Genomic DNA, 16928 nt, shown 5'->3' on the forward strand with positions numbered 1-16928 from the left:
TTTCCGCACAAGGACACTGAGCCCCGAGGAGCTGCTGCTGCTGCTGCGGCCACCCGGGACAGAGAATGTGCATGCGGGTGGGGGCGGGGAGGAAGAGGAGGTGGGGGAAGGCGGACTGATTAAGTCGGGGCACCACAGCTCGCGCGCGAGGCAGAGAAGGCGGCGGCCCTCTCCGTTCCACACGCGTATTACGCATACCCCTCCCCCCCGCGCGCGCTTCTGAGCCCCGCCCCCTTTCCCCCGTGGCTTTGCCTGGTGGAAGGAGCCGTTAGTTGCAGTCGGGTCGCTCTCGCGCTCCTTCTCTTTGCTCTCCAGCCCGCTAGTTTACACGCTAACGGCCACTCCACAAAAAGCAACGGTTAATAAAACACCCACATTGCCCTCGTGAGGTTTGCCGGGCGCTACCGAAGGTGGAATTTCCGGGCTGCGAGAGGAGGAGAGGCATCTGAATTAATTGTTCAATTTATTTGTCGTCTAATACAGGACCATTCTGGGCGACTTATATAGATAATAAACGTATATATTATATATGGCCCTCTAGTTGGTCATGGAACGAACCAGAGGGGCAGCGACCCTGGAATTAACAGGCCCAGCACCTGCTGCTGCCACTGCTGCAACATGTACATGTTGAACCGATGGGGCAAACCCATACAGTGGTATCTCAGGTTACATACGCTTCAGGTTATAGACGCCACTAACCCAGAAATAGTGCTTCAGGTTAGGAACTTTGCTTTAGGATGAGAACAAAAATCGTGCTCTGGCGGCGCGGCACCAGCAGGAGGCTCCATTAGCTAAAGTGGTGCTTCAGGTTAGGAACAGTTTCAGGTTAAGAACGGACCTCCAGAACGAATTAAGTACTTAACCTGAGGTACCACTGTACTTAACTAGACAACTTGCAAAACAAAACAAACCCCTCCATCGCAGTCACCTTTGACTTTGAAAGGTTCTCAAAAGTGATTGGAGAAATGCATATTGAGGGACAGAGAAGGTGAATTCTTTCTAGAATGCCTGGGGGCTGTCTTTGGGGTCTCAAATTTCAGCGGCACCCTGCCTCTCAACTTCCATTCTTTATCATAGTTGCAGCGCCCCCAAGGTCCACTGTGACCTAACCAGTCACGCTTCCCTACATCCTCTTCTGGGGCTCTTCAAAATCGCAATAATAGTATCTTGGCTAAAACATAGACCACAGATCAGGAATAGTACTGCTTAGGACTAAGGGGATGCCAGCATGCTTCATGAGCATTTTAACTAAGAGAAGATTCACTGAAATTAATGAAGTTAACTTAGTGATGTTCATTAATTTCAGGGGGTCTATTCCAAGTAACTTCGTTGAATATCACCCAAGGTTTCCTTTCGAAAATGGAAATATTATCCAAAAGTAAACAGAAGAAACACCATTTCTGACAAATACAAGCAGACAATAAGGGGTGGAGGTGGGGGAAAAATAATTTGAGGAGCACATTGATAAAAACAGAAAAACACCAACAAAATTATTATTTTTAAATACATTAGAAGCAGACCAGCCCACTGGTTGTTTGGACCTTTGTACAAGGAAGCCAGAGGTTTGGCGAATAAGTGAAAGGAGACTGTGGTGAAGCTGAATGTATTTGCGGCGAAACTGAATGTATCCGTTTTCACAATAGAAGATGTAGGGCTGGTCCTTGTGCCTGAACTTTCTCAGGAAAGGAATTGAGTGACTTAACTGTGCTATACTTTGAGCAAACTCTGCTACTAGTGTATCCATGGGTTTTGATAAAAGTGCAGAAAGTTATTCCTAGGCACATTCACATTAGTTTGGACTAACATATGGAAGAAAAATCTGCTAACATCTCTCATATGCATGATGGCTTAATAGTCAAATTGGCTGAATATGACCAGGCAAACTGGTTTGCATATGTTTGGAAAACATAGAGCAGCAAGCACTTTTATGATCACAATGTAAACTTGAGTAAGTCTTGATCTGATTTTGCCTTAAAATAATAATATACCAATTGGCAGAAATTATTGGCAGAATTCCAACAGCTGTTGCAGTTTCACTCACCCCTGTGTAACAAACTACCGGCAGGAACGCCGCCTTCCACATGAGAGCTATTCAAGGTAAAGGAATCCCACCTGCCTTTGCACCATTAATCATATATGTAATTAAAGAGTTAAATGATTTGGAACTTAGTTCTGCAGTCTTATTTGCTTACCTGAAATGCTTTACATTATGTTTAGCAAAAACACATTTTTAAAGTAAAGAAAAGCAAAAGTGTGCAAACCAGACTCTGCTTCAGAAATGAGAAAACATTTGCCAATTTGAACTCCACCTCATTTCTTACTCTAGAGTGTTGGCCTCAGGCACTGTTCCCATTAGGGGACCCAAGCCCAGAAGGGACCCTGCAGGCCTCAGCTACCCATCCTGGAATGTGAGTATACCGTTCCTCTACCAATTCTGATTGAAAAAGGAATAAAAAGCACTGCAATTTCAAATAGACTATGCATAGTAAGTTTTGCACACTTGTTCATATACGAAACAAAAACATTTGGGTGTGCTTTGCAGTGTTTTCAGTTTACATTTTCATGCCTTTGATTCAGAAGTTACTATTTGATGCTTTTAAGAAACACCTCCCACTTAATTGGGGGGTGTCTGCTTTTCTTCTAGTAATTAAAATTCATGGAAGGAAATGCAAGATTTATGATCTGGAACAAGCAATGCTCCCAAGGACCTTTAGAAGTAGCAGTTTATTTAATCTGAAAGCCTGAGACTGGTACCAATGCAGTCAATAAACTGCAGTCTGCACAGATTTAATAATCTTATTGCAGTAAATGCATGCAAAAACTACCCCATAAGATTAATACTTATATTTCCATTTCCCCTTTATTTAATGTGGGATTGAGTAGCATATTCTTGCTAGGCTTATAGCCTGGATATTTGTGCATAAATGTCAGAATGATTGCGATTTGGTACTGTGACAACAGATCATCTTTCACATACCCTCATTTGCCTCTATCGTAAGAGGCTAGTTATTAGGTCAAGGTGGGGCTGAGCCCTACCAGTATTTTTTCTGCAGGCCAGAATCCAAAACTGTAGCTCAGCAATCCTGCATCACCAACAGGCAGATTCCTAAATTTCCTGTAATTCAGGAGTCTATTCTGTTAAATATTTTCTGCCAGTCAATCGCTGCTATGGCCAACAAGTTCTACCCTTCACCTTTGTCTCCAGGAGTAAAAGAAAAAAACAAAACCCCACTGGTTTGTCAAATCCAAATACAGTGGTACCTCAAGTTAAGTACTTAATTCCTTCCAGAGGTCCGTACTTAACCTGAAACTGTTCTTAACCTGAAGCACCACTTTAGCTAATGGGGCCTCCCACTGCCGCTGGAGCATGATTTCTGTTCTCATCCTGAAGCAAAGTTCTTAACCTGAAGCACTATTTCTGGGTTAGCGGAGTCTGTAACCTGAAGTGTATGTAACCTGAGGTACCACTGTACAGCATCCTTTAAATCTCCCCATACATACCAGGATATTCTTATTTGATCCAGCCCCCTTTATTCTAGTTCCTACAGGTGTAGCCTGTTCAGAGATCCAGTTAGCCTGACCCTTATCCAGGACACTCCATTCTATTTCCTATTCCTGCTTTTTAATTCCCTAAAGGTTGTTTTTTGTTTTTGTTTTTTTATGTGGTACTTCTGCAAATCTTGGTATTTCTGTAAGCCTGCTGATACTGTATGTAGATGGTGTTGTTTTGGCTACTAAAGTATTCACAGATAACTGAATTCACAATTACTTCATATGAGATTATTGTGTTTCTCATCTATTCATGCCCGATGTGCAAGTGCAGGTTGGGCAGCTGATCTTACATAATCGTATACTTGTTGATCCACCATTTCAGGCAGAGATGCTGAAACATCAGGCATAAACATTTAGGATTGGGATGCTAATGCAACAAGTTTAAACTGTATTCTGAAAGCGCTGGTGAACACAGCCTATATATTTCTGTCATCTATGAATAAACTGCTTTATTAGCTAAAACGTGGAGAGTAGATTTGCCAAGACAAAACCACATTTCGGTAACATCCTTTGTTTCAAGCACTTTGTTATGCTGCTGTTGATCATAATGATGCAAACAACGAAGTAATTGTACAAAATTATTGCCACTGATTTACATATGAAATGCACACCTTCCACTGCTGCATGCCAGCATTGTTGAACTAGGTTATAAATAGTGGATGTGTGTGTATGTGGCGAGAGAAAATGGTCTCTGATGAGCAAAAGCGAGGAATGAAGAGTTTTTCAAACCATGTTGAAACTGGGAGATTTTTCATTGAAATCACAGTTCATTTCACATTCATTTTGTAAAAGGAGAGCTGTACAAAAACTCCCACAAGTAAATTTCTCTGTTTCTCAAAATAAAAAACAACGGAATCCTGGAGCTAGGTGAAAAGTAGAGGTCGTTCAGTTTACTGGGGTTTTCTTAATAGTAGCGCAAAGGAGTCTGTTCTGTCAGCACAAGCATTTCTGCTTTCCTGAACAATCTCCCCTCCCCCCAAAGCTGTTCTGGGGGTTCCCCAGACCCTCCAGAGCAGATTTGGGGAGCGCACTAGAGGAGAGGCAAGAAGTCCCAACTTGTGCTGGCTTCCGCTTGGTGGGTCAGAAGCCGCTACTGGGCCAGAACCTGATTTAAGTGGTCACAACAGAAGCATTACAAACATACAAATATGTTGTTTTAAAAAAGAAGTGCTCCTCAGAGACTTGTTTGTGCTAAAGGTGAGTCGCAGGTCTGAAAAGGTTGAAAACCGCTGGTCTAACTTTGTACTAAAATCCACACCACAAAATAAGTTCCAAATAATTTAGATCAGAGGTAGGCAACTTGTTGTCATTTAATACAGGCAGCAAGGAGATAGAGCAGAGAGAGAGAGAGAGAGAGAGAGAGAGAGAGAGAGAGAGAGAACAACTTGTATATAAAAAGGTAGTTCAGTGAGCCCAATATTGCAAATTTAAGTTAAAAGAGAATCCTGGGTTTAGATAGGTTGAAGTCCATTAAGAAAACCAGTAGTTTTCAAGCTTTCTGCCCAGAGTGAATCTCTTCTTGTCTACTTGCCTTCCAAGGACTGTCCTACATATTTGCCATGAAATCTTTGTGTATTTATTGCATTAACATTCTGTGTTCTCTTCTAGTGCACACAGACACTCATTGATCAGTTGCCAGGTTTTGTGCTACTGTAAGAACTGTGGGCATGTTTTAGGATGCATCCAGTCATGCTTAGCAGTGCAGTATCACTAAAAAGTGGGTGAAATTCAGAAAGGTGTGTCCACTGAGGAAACACAAATACATTTTCTAGATACACCCTACAAAATTCCCTATAAAAGTGGTAAACACATGACCTATAACATGGCCTTGTTTTTTTAAAAAACAATAGGTAGCTGGTAGCAAATGCAACTGACAAGCCAGTAGTAGCTTTGGGGGAGTAATGAGGCAGCACTGACAGCTCTCTTGGCCCAAGCTCAGTTTGGGTGTACATAAATGAAAGTGCTAGGCAAATGATAGGGAACTGTCAGGTGACTAGCACATAAGCAAGGAAAGCACTGGTTTCTCTGTAGTAAGGATGTAAAGGATTACTTTAGCATCTTTGGGTCTGACGTACATTTTTCTATTCCACATTTTTGGTTAGGCAAATAACTTTCCTATCATCAAGTTAATACTGCACAGAAAAATGTTTTCTTAACACCATTATGTTTTTAATAATATTGTTGCCAAAAGGTTGTTAGGAAATAAAATATTCATTTGAAAAACAATAGAGCCTCTAAATTTACCTTCACTAACCTGATGTCATCCCAATGTTTTGGGCTGCAACTCCCATCAGGACGCCAGCACACTGCTGTAAGTTTAAAGCACTTGGAGAGACCAGGCTGGTAAAGGCTACCCTAAACTGTATTAAGAAAAACTTTTTTAAAAAAGTTGGAAGGTTTTCACAGATATTTAATCAAAGGCCAACAATTCTATCATGCACACTTTAAATGATAATGTGTTTTTACTATTTGTCACTGAACCTTTTGATTTAAAAGAAAATATTAGAAGTTTAAAACATGCATTCATTTTATTTTATCGATGAGAGGAATCAACTCTCTTCCATCACAGGCATTTTTAAAAAACACCGATTTAATCCATTATTAAATGGAGGATTCAGGGCTTCATAGAAGTGTAAGAATCTCTTACACATGGGGGAGCCAAAGTACTCTTCTGACTAATGAAAAGGGTTACAGTGATTTTAGACAGTAGTTGAGCAAGAACATAAGATAATTTGAAGGGAAAAGGTACTATAAAACCTGGGTATGCTATGAGCAACACTAACTTTTCAAAAAACTGAAGGAGGTGGGTCTAATTTGGCTGGTTTGTAAAACTTGCTTCTTCATTTAGATGGCAGGTATTTTTATGCTTCATTAACAGCGCTAGGTTTGACCACAAAGTCAACTACTATACAAACACACCTATAGAAAAAAAATTGAATTGAGGAAGATGTTATGGACAATACATGGAGATTTTCAGTAGAATAAAATGTCTGCAGATTTTTTTTAGTATTGAAAGATTTTTCATTAATAAATGAAAAATGTGTCATCCTTCTTTCTGCTGTAGAGGTACTGTACATTATTGTTGATATCCTTGAGGACCAGCAAAAAATCTTCATACATGTGATGTGTTACTATTGGAGTCATAAAGTCCTTGTGCCTATCTACTCTTCTCTGTGCAATAAGACACCAGGATCCTCTGCATTTATCAGTGGTAACAGAGGATGTGAAGTCTACAGTGCCCTATATAAGATAAGATGGTAGAAGTTATGTCTGTCTGTGAGGGAAACAAGCTCTCACAGAAGTTGAAAACACTGACTTATTACAAATGCTGGAATAAATAGTTTGAAGGTTTGTGGCAGTTGTTCTCACTCACCAACACATTCTTAGATTGGAGAAAGTCGCTTTGCAGTGGTAACCAGGGCTTTTCTTCAGCAGGAACTCACTGGAACTCAGTTCCGGCACTTTTCAGGTAGGTGTCATTGCAGGTGTCTCTCTAAGAGAACGAGGGAGGCTTTCATGGTGAGCTGCAACACCTCTGATTCTAAAAAAACAGCACTTACGTGTGGTAACCAAGAATGTATATTTACAAGCAGTAAAAAACTGCATTTTTGTTACCTCTGCAGCTCACAAAACATTCTGCATTAATAAATCAGGTTTTCTCTATATCTCTACACAAATTATAATTTATCTTAATATTATGTATTGAAAAGTACAGACCAGGAGATTGAGTGGTTTGTGTAAAGTCACTCAGCAATCCTGACAGAACCACCTGAACCTCCTGATCATGTTTCTTGAAAGAGGCTATCTTGAGTTCAAGTGGTGAATTGGGGGGTGGGGTTGTGATTTCTGTGCCTTTAATGTAACAGAAAAGCACTTCTAAAAATCCTATGATTACCTACCAAAGAACTGGAATATTTTTCTAATCACTTAATAGGACCAACCGCTAAAGGATCAAGCCTTTCACTTTTTACTGTCATACTTTATACTGAGAAATGTTAGGTTAAAAAACATACTTAAAGGTACTAAGAACTACCAGGTAGCTCCAAATTAAGAAATGCAATATATTTTGTATATGTACACCTCTTGTCAAGGCCTAGTCACAGTCTTCAGTTATTTAAAGTCACATACCATTTTTGTCAGAAGTCAAAACAGCTTTGACTGGAATAGTCTGTAAAAATACATATCATATGCAATTTTACTATAGTGGCTTAAACTGCAATCCTAAACTTTAAAAAGCTGTAGCAAAAACCCCCAGTACATTTTAATATATTGGTATCTGCAGTCTTGCATAGTTCAGGTGGCAATGTTTTTGTTCAGTGCTTCAGTGAAATATCCTGCTAATGCACACACATGAGCTTAATCCCTCAGAAACTTCTGCACAATCCAACAGGTATATCTTCTGTAACTGCCTTATCATTTTGTAGACTTGTTTAATAAGCCACTAGTTGATGTAAAAGGTTTGCTTGCTAGGATGAAGCATCCTTTGCCCATCTAGTAAATATATTGCTTAAGAGTGTGTTGTAGAATTTGGTTGCACCAGAATCAAGGGGAACAATTAAATAGGTGCAATGAAATCATTTGTGGAAAATCATGCACCTCATCCACCATGAAGTTGTTAGACAACTGTGTTAACATAGAACTCACCATCAGATACAATTGTACTTGCATATGTGAGGTTTGGGGTCCAAATTCAGAGCAAACTTTTAGACTTCAGAAATATATTTGCTGGTTATTTTTAAAAGGTGTCATGCAAGCTAAAATGATGTCTAAATCAAGACGCTTGCCAGAAATGCTCAGGTAGATGCCACAATTTAGCCCTTATATAAGTGAAGCTGCACCACTCAGTCCCAAGAGTTCTTGAGCTGTACCGTTTAGAAATAGTTTATTGCATATGTATTGGGTTCCAGCCCATTTTTTTCACTAATGAGATTATAAATACTGGTGATGATAGTTGCCAAGAGCAGGACTCGGTCATTTTCTAGAGTTGTAACTTGGCCTTTGAGGGTCCTCATCCCTAACCTAAGCAATAGTCTAGCATGATGCCAATGAGCATAGGTGAGCTTTAGGCTTAAGTGTTGCCTCTCCATTTTTCTTCTCCTCCTCGTGCGGTTGGAAGGAGACAAGTTTGCCATTTCGTCTGAACTGCCAAATGGTGGTTAACATTAAGGGTGGAATTAAACATTGCTATTACAAACGTTCCATCTGTGCATGCATTTCAGCTTGCCAGAGGGAACAATTGCCTTCTTCCCATGTGCTGTTCTGGGGGCTCTCCCGACCTGCCCCCCAGCCAATTTTGGGTGGGTGGGTGGGTGGAAGAGGGGGCAAGTTCCATTGTAGAAGCCCTTACACAGGGGTTCCATTGACAGGATTTGTTAGGTGAACCCCACCCTAAGTATGGGTTATTTGAAACAAGCCAACTTGAAGCCCTGGTTCTGACATAGTTTCAGCAACAACATTCTCTTTGAAATGGAAAATACATTTATAACCCTGGATGTCCTCTTTTTCCAGACTGAATGTTGTTCAAGAGTATATCAAGAACATAATGGCTTGAGAATTCAACTGGTTTGATCTACATTTTCATCTAATTACAAAACTGAATTACAGTAAGCCAGCAATGTTTTTGTAGTGCTAAAATTTAAGGTATCAAAATACATAAATCATGTTAAGCTTTTTTAAAGTCCTCTGAGAATCACATACTGGCCCATTATATAGAAGGTTTGCGACACTTCACTTTAGTGTGTGTGTGTGAAGAAGTTAACTGAAATAACTCCACTTAGTGTTTGAGAGGGAGAGAGCAATGTAATGAAATCTGTTTGCTGTGCTAGCTGTCTCCAGATTGGGCTGTAATTACACCACAGAAGGAAGAAAGGTAGCTGAGTCTCAATCTGGATCATTTATGTAAACTCAGCCTTCTTGTCAACGATGTTCTCAGATTGCAAGCATGCAAACCACAAAAATCATCTCCTATGAACAAAATAGAGACAGTGTCAGATTGCAGGCTTCTGATATACCTTGTATTCTCTCTGTAATTGGACTTTAACATCTGACACAGTAAGGTTAAAAAACTTCTCATGTAATATACATCTATTCAGGGAATGAAATCCTGTACAGAAGGGGGTAGGGGGAGGGAGAAGAACGATCCTTTACTTCTTTATGGCATAGAATTGACACAGAGTTGTATGAAGAAGCATTTATTTGGTGTGAATTAAAACAAAATGTTCAGTAAATCAAGGAAAATGTAGTACCTGCGTTTGCTGAAATAAGTGGCATCTTATACAGAAGGCAAATATATTACCCTGGAAGTTTAAAACCCCACCCACTGAACCAAATTGAAGACTATACAAACAGCACATTCAAAATTATTCTTTTCTGCAGAACGACATAAATATTACAAAGCTCTTACCATACCTGATGCGCGCTCTCAGCAACTCTTTCAAACACACAATGCATTAGGCAAAGGGTAATTTTATATGTAAATACATAACGAAACAGTGTGAGGAGACATAGCGGCATGTAGTCAGATAAAAGATTCCCTCCTTTCCCCTGCTAATTCATCGAGCTGCCCTTCATGTTGATAAATTGGTACATTAATTCTGGTTTTAAACAGCCCTCTCTCTGGCAGATTTAGAAAGCCTTTCTCCCGACACCTGCAGCTTCAGGGCCCCCCTCTGTCTTCTCTAGTGCAGGAAAACCACAGGCCACCACACTGGCGCCATCCCTGGCTATGTCCAATCAATAAGGACTTATTTCCTGTCCATTTGCTGAGGTCACAGAAGCGAGTCTCATTAATTATTGCTACCAGTGCAGCCTCAAGTGTGCTTCTGGCATGACAAGTGAAAACTGTTTGACCTTTTTTCCCTAATTTTGTTTGTAGCAGTTCCGAAGGGTATATGTTAGTTTGGGAATGTGGTGAGTGGAACAGAAACACATTTTTTAAAGCCACTGACACATTTAGATGCGGAGCAATGGCAGATCTTGACGCTCTCCACTATTATCTGTTCTGCTCATTAGCGCAAACAAAAAGTGGCTCCTTTTCCCAATTGTAGATCATGAAAATCTTGTCACAGCATAAACAATGTTTTCTAAAGCAGATCTGGCCTCCGAGGGAGGGAAGCACTCCAGAGCCTCCAGTGCTCTGTTTCCATGGTAACGACATAGGTCAATAGCTGAAGTCACACCTTTGCCAGCCTTGATTGCATCTTGCAACTGTGAGAAAACACATGCACAATATCATCAGTTTTGACAGAAATAACTATATGCAGAATGCTAAGAAAACATTATGGATTCTGTATTTTCATGACCTGAGCTTCAAAGGACAGTCTCGTTAAATGACTGACAAAAAAATGGAATCTACTATTCGATGAAACAACCCTAATCAATTTAATTGTTCTTTCATTTATTGATAATTCAAGATGCACCTTTTAAAGACTAATGTTACTGCAGCAGAAGGCTCTCAACTAGTCATGTGTACAATTCTTGCCTAATGGGAATAAGCCCAACAAATAAACTTGTACTTATAATAAATTCATTAATATGCATTTTTAACTGAATTTCATCACAAGCAAGTAGATTAATGTGCATTTACTTTCATGTTGTGCAGACTACAGCACAGTGTATATTGTTCTGTTTACACATTGTAATTTTAATCTGGAGTATAATTTCAAAATATTAATCCACAACCTGTTTCCTTTGGAGTACCAAGAGGCAAACTGGCTGAAGAGTTCAGCCTATCTATGGGGATGACCCACCAAAGCCTGTTATTGTGCAATCTTCTTTCATAGGGGAATCAGATGGGCTTCTAGCTGGTCTAATTTAGATCAGTGGGCACTGTGTGCATTAGAAAACATCTGCTATCAGCAATCATAATTTCATCACTTTAGCACTGCATAACAGAAAAGGAAAAAACAATCTACAGTGGTACCTCGGGTTAAGAACTTAATTCGTTCTGAAGGTCCGTTCTTAACGTGAAACTGTTCTTAACCTGAGGTACCACTTTAGTTAATGGGGCCTCCCGCTGCCGCCGTGCGATTTCTGTTCTCATCCTGAAGCAAAGTTCTTAACCCGAGGTACTATTTCTGGGTTAGCGGACTCTGTAGCCTGAAGTGTCTGTAATCCAAGGTACCACTGTATTTCCGGATTTGTTTACAAGTATAACCAGGCCAAAAGTAAGATACATTTTAATCCCACTGATTCAACTGGAAAGTGTTAAGAATGTGCTTAACTTTACTGTTGAAATAAGTGAATATAAAATGCTTAATTTCATCTGAATCATGCACTGTATGAACCCTCTGCCTCACTAATGGAGAAGCGCACCATCATCTTGCACTGATGTGATAGGTTGCTTTCCCTAACCTGTCAAGATACAATGGAGGGGATATTTATTATGTTTTATATCATGTCTTTCTCCAAATAGCTCAAAGTGGCATACATGGTTCCACTCCCCTATTTTATTCTCACAGCAGTTAAATGAGTCAGGCTGAAAGACAATAATGGCCCAACGTCGCTCAGTGAACTTCATGGCTTAGTAGGTTTTCAAGCCCGCGTCTCCCACCCAGTCCTAGCTCAGTAGTCTACACTACACGGGTGTACTGCTGTGCATCAGGAGTTATCAGAGTATCAAGTAACACAGGCACAGGAAAACTCCGGCCCTCCAAATGTTTGGGACTACAATTCCCATCATCCCTGACCACTGGTCCCGTTAGCTAGGGATGATGGGAATTGTAGTCCCAAACATCTGGAGGGCCAGAGTTTGCCTATGCCTGAAGTAACATATTTATGCCCTGTGTACTAGGTATTAAATGTACAGAATATGTGCAAATGGAGAATGTCTCACAGCTCTGTTAGTGAGGCCATGTGTCCCTTATCTACTGAAGCTTTTGTAAAACAGGCAATGCTTCTAAGTTTGTTTACACACCAGTTACCCTGAAGTGACTACTGGGACAGGTTAGAAGAAGAAGATGACTCAATTATCCTGCCAGGGCTCCCCGCTACTTAACTCCTCCAACTTTAAATGAACCCCAGGGGAAATGCCCAATTTTGCGCATAATGCTAAGCCAAACAATGACTTAGAATGTACAAGCAGAAGTGTGGGTTTCCTAAGCAAAGATTTTGGCTGTTGTGCTCCTGCCCTAGTCCTGCTACTGCTGAGCTGCTTGGAAAGTAAGCCATGGTTTGGCTCAGTGTTATGTCTGAAGCCAGGCGTGTGCTTTTTCTCCCCCAGACAAAGCATGAGCAATAAAGCAAAGAAGAAACACTGGCTGTAGTTTGTGCTTTGCCTGCAGCAAGACAAATAACACAAGACCTAGTTCAGACATAACTTTAAGTCAAACCATGGTTTAGTCTTGGGTAGCGCAGCAACAGAAGGACCAGGGGAGCAGCTGTAATCTTCACTCTGAGAATCCACACATTTGCTTGTTCATACTTAGTCATGGTTTGGCTTAGCATTATGTGTGAATTGGGTCTATGAAACCATAACTGATAATTATATGATCATTACATATGGAAGCTCTTAGAAACATTGAACACACATTCCTGTTGAAGGGTATATATAAAATTAAAAGGCAGGAAAGAAAAAATTCCTGCAAGTAAAAAAATTACTCTAAATGACATGAAAGTAACTTGAGAACTAGAAGCTGGCTGCAAGATCCATCTATTTTATGTAGGCAATTACACTTATATATAATGAATGGTTGTTCTTATCTAAACATGTAACTTAAGTGAATTAATTATGTATATTTGAGGATGAACTCAATTCTTAGCAAGGCATGGTACTTTAGTGCTCATGTCCCCATTCATAAAAAAATTATTTCCCACATTACTTAGCAGTATACTTCAGGGGAAAATAGGTTTTTATGATATGCATGTACAGTGCAACATTAATTAAGCATTTCTTTTAGAGCCAACCACACTATACAGGATGGAACAAAGTAAGTGGAGCAAGGTAAGAACAGAAACTTAATACTGCAAATGTGTGTTTGTTTTTATGCACATTTCTGATATTAGCAGGTGCTCCAATTGTGCAGCAAGCTGCTGATGTTTTGCTGAAGGTAAAAGGACATAAATTATTCTCTCAAATGGTGGACAGGTTAGAGAGATTGCTTTTAAAGAGGTGGTAGGCAATCATCACAGATGAATCCTTTAGAAATGGTCATATTCAGAAGGGAAGCTAAGGGCCAGCTACAGATCTTGTAACTCAATGTTCCTTAGAAACTTGAGATATTCTGTTCCGTAATGGCTCTCTCTAAATGTCCTTGAACTGAGATACGTTGTACTTTTATCTATTTATTTATATCCTGCCTCATTTTTAAATAACCCAAGATTGCTGACATAAGGCAGTGGAATACAATAAAAAACTAAAATCAACTAGACTAAGATAGCAGCATAAAAGTGTAATGACAGCTGTCCACTAAGTCATGACTAAAATCAAACTCCTCAAGATGCTTGCCTAAAGAGGAAAGTGAGAAAATTGTTTGCCAGAGAGAGCAAAGAGGTGTTCCATTTACTGCTTGCATTGGCCCCACCCACCACAAGCTCATATTGCCCACTACTGTCAGCCCCACACAGGTGACCCACAAGGAAATGCAACCCTCACAGAAAAAGAGATCCCTCACCCCTGATCTGAAGCCCAATTCCTCATTTCACGTAGCCTTTCTGCAACTCTGCATGGTCAATAACTATTCTGGGGGTTCCCTTATTTGCTGCATAGAATATATTTTCCATTTCTGAATGTAATTTTTTTCAAACTTGTGAGGTGGGGGTAGTGATTCCTATCAAAGTGTTTAGGAGGTTTTGAAGAGAATTTCAGAGCACTGCTGAGGAAGGCCTTCTGATTCTCTTTAGGTTCCACCACAGAGGATACTTCAAGCAGGGGCTCCTGTAGTATTTACCCAAACTGTGAAAAGGACAGCAAAGACGAACAGCTAGTTCTCCTTCCCTTTGCAAATCTATTCCTCCCCGCCCCACCACAACTTTCACTCATCAGCACTATTTCATTTAGCGCTCCAAAGCATTTCCCCATTACCATACCTGAATACCTGAATCACCAGGGCAAATATATTCCAGCCTTGGCACCTATGAAACTCAGCAAAGCAAACCCCACACAGGAACAATCTATCAAATGCACTCACTGCATTCCAGCCATCCACAGCTTCCCATGCAACCACTTCACACTCCATATATAAAACCCCACAGCCCAAGCATCCCAGTAAGTCTCCCTGCTCCTACTGGGAATTCCCTGTCTCACTCACAACCTGCTTTTCACTTTCTATACATAAAACTGGCTGTCCTTTTCTTACAAGGCATCCTATATTTAACCTCATAACTTGCTAAAAAAAGAGAAGAAGAAAACTTAAATTGATTTGTGGTCAAGGAACTAACTAATGCATTAAGTGTTTGCCATGTTATGTACTGGATTTTCTAAATTTGTTTTCTCCTGTGAGGAACCATCTACTTTGCTAAGTGCTGATATTTAGACTACCAAAATGTTACCTTGAGATAGAGCCAATACATTTTGTAGCTAAGAGGTTTACTTTCCCCCATTACTGTTGGAATGCTTCATAATTAGTTGCTATAGATCAGATTGGTGTTTATGGCTCTACACATTCAACTTTCCTCTTTTTAAATGGCAGCTGGACAGTCATTAATTTTAACTGCTATATTTTATCTATCTTTTTTGGGTATACTATGATGCCGTTCTTCATGGCAACACATAGAACTGCACTGATATTCTAACCTGATGAGTCTTCAAGCAACCTAACTTTTGTATTATAATGCAAAGTTCCTGAGCAAATTATACCCACTATATTCACATTGCTCACAAGATGCGAAACTAGAAAATTTAAATGCTAAAGAAGGAAGTTTCAGTAAGATTGGGTTTTTTCTTAAAAATATATGACGGTGCCAATCAGAAAAATATATTAATCTCTTCGTATAAAACTCTCATAGCAATACATTTATTTTTTAAAAAGCATTGTTCCATATACAGAGGGTTATACTGATGTACATAATTCTGTGATACCCAAAAGGCCTTTCAGGAGGGTGCTTAGATAAGCCATCTGCTACATTGGCTGCACAAGTTATAGTGTTTATCATCTGGCAGCTCAGATGCAGATAACTGTATTATGGAATATAAAGATCTGACTCCTCAAAAGAATAGTTTTGGAATAGGCTTTTTAGATATCAAAAAGGCTATTGATGTTGGTTATTATCAAATATCTGCCTTCAGTAGTCACCTGCACAAATGCTTCCCTGATTTGAATTATGCAAGGAACTCGTTTTTAGCTTTACAATAAATTATAGCATCATGTATGAGATTAGCAGCATGAAACCAGTCAAGACACACAAAACTAGGTTGCAGTGCTCTGTGAAGAATAATCTTGCTTTGCCTTTTCCAAGCAAGTCAAAACAGAGAGATTGACTGCTATTCTAGTCCTCAAACAATGCCTTGCCAATACAAAATAGACATTTGCGACATACACCCCAGGCATACAGTGGTGATTTTTGTTGTTGTTAGGAGGCTTTTTTTGAGTGGGAGGGCTACATTGTGGTGCGAGGAATGTGCTAACTACAGTGCAAAATTTTAAATGACGGAAGGAGAGATATATGGCAGAGTCTGAGAGATCTGGACTCTAGTTGGGACTCTAGCAAATGTCACACAAGCATGCACATAAGAATTATTAGCTGTTTCCTTAAATATGACTATATCCAGCTGTGCTGTCCCTTCTGATGTCTTATCAGGAGAAAGTATCAACAGGAGCTGCTGCAGTGGACATTCTCTTCTTCAAAGGAGGGATTTCTAGCACTGATCCAAATTCACATGCATCTAACCCCAATGGTCCTCTTCTAATGCTTCTTTAGTCACTGAGTACTGAGGGAAATGACTTTCCCCCCTCTCTGGAACAAGTCGTCTATAATCATCATACTGGATCAATAATTTGTCTGCGTGTGATATCCATACTCCAGAATACAGGACTGAAGTATAAACAGACTGATTAACTACTTGTGAGCAAATGACTGTAGTAGCTGAAATGGGCATTTTGAAATAATGGAATACTGGGATGGGGGTACTATTTTAGAATACAAGCACTTATTGGCAACACTGGCATCGTATTTTGTATGCATATACCAGCATTTTATTGTATCATAATTGCAGTGGGCTACTATGCAAGACCATTTTTTTTGGTTGAAAAGCAAGGTGAAAATAATTAACAAATAAAATAAAGGAAATGATGAGATATACTCCATCATGCATAAGATGTTACTGGGCCAACTAAACACTGCATACACATGCACAGACTTGACTAAAGCCATTTTATCGAGAGAGAGAGAGAGAGAGAGAGATGGAACTTCTAAAAATAAGGCATGGTTTTTAAGCATTT

General features: G+C 39.9%; 1 protein-coding gene and 2 long non-coding RNA genes across 4 annotated transcripts in view; 1 reads left to right on the forward strand and 2 right to left on the reverse strand.

Moving 5' to 3' along the window:
- The first annotated feature begins 174 nt into the window (after positions 1-174).
- On the forward strand, positions 175-16927 carry LOC308474023. Of its 2 annotated transcripts, XR_013984457.1 has the most exons (5): positions 175-2097; positions 2327-2408; positions 3875-9155; positions 12012-12076; positions 13449-16927. It is a non-coding gene; the product is annotated as an uncharacterized lncRNA (long non-coding RNA). The 2 variants fall into 2 exon arrangements; XR_013984458.1 differs by lacking the exon at positions 12012-12076.
- Positions 9728-16928, reverse strand: part of PDSS2 (decaprenyl diphosphate synthase subunit 2) — a 72414-nt gene continuing 65213 nt past the window's right edge. Inside the window, exon 8 of the mRNA XM_080999979.1 lies at positions 9728-10758. Within this exon, the coding sequence (XP_080856105.1) occupies positions 10600-10758 (159 nt within the window). The 3' untranslated portion in view covers positions 9728-10599. The remainder of the gene's footprint in view (positions 10759-16928) is intronic.
- LOC308474025 lies at positions 11928-13449 on the reverse strand. The gene is made up of 2 exons (XR_013984461.1): positions 12849-13449; positions 11928-12241 (listed from the first exon to the last, which is right to left on the reverse strand). It is a non-coding gene; the product is annotated as an uncharacterized lncRNA (long non-coding RNA).

Source organism: Podarcis pityusensis, assembly GCF_964106645.2.
Source record: "Podarcis pityusensis genome assembly, chromosome: 3".
In the NCBI taxonomy this organism is placed as follows: Eukaryota; Metazoa; Chordata; class Lepidosauria; order Squamata; family Lacertidae; genus Podarcis; species Podarcis pityusensis.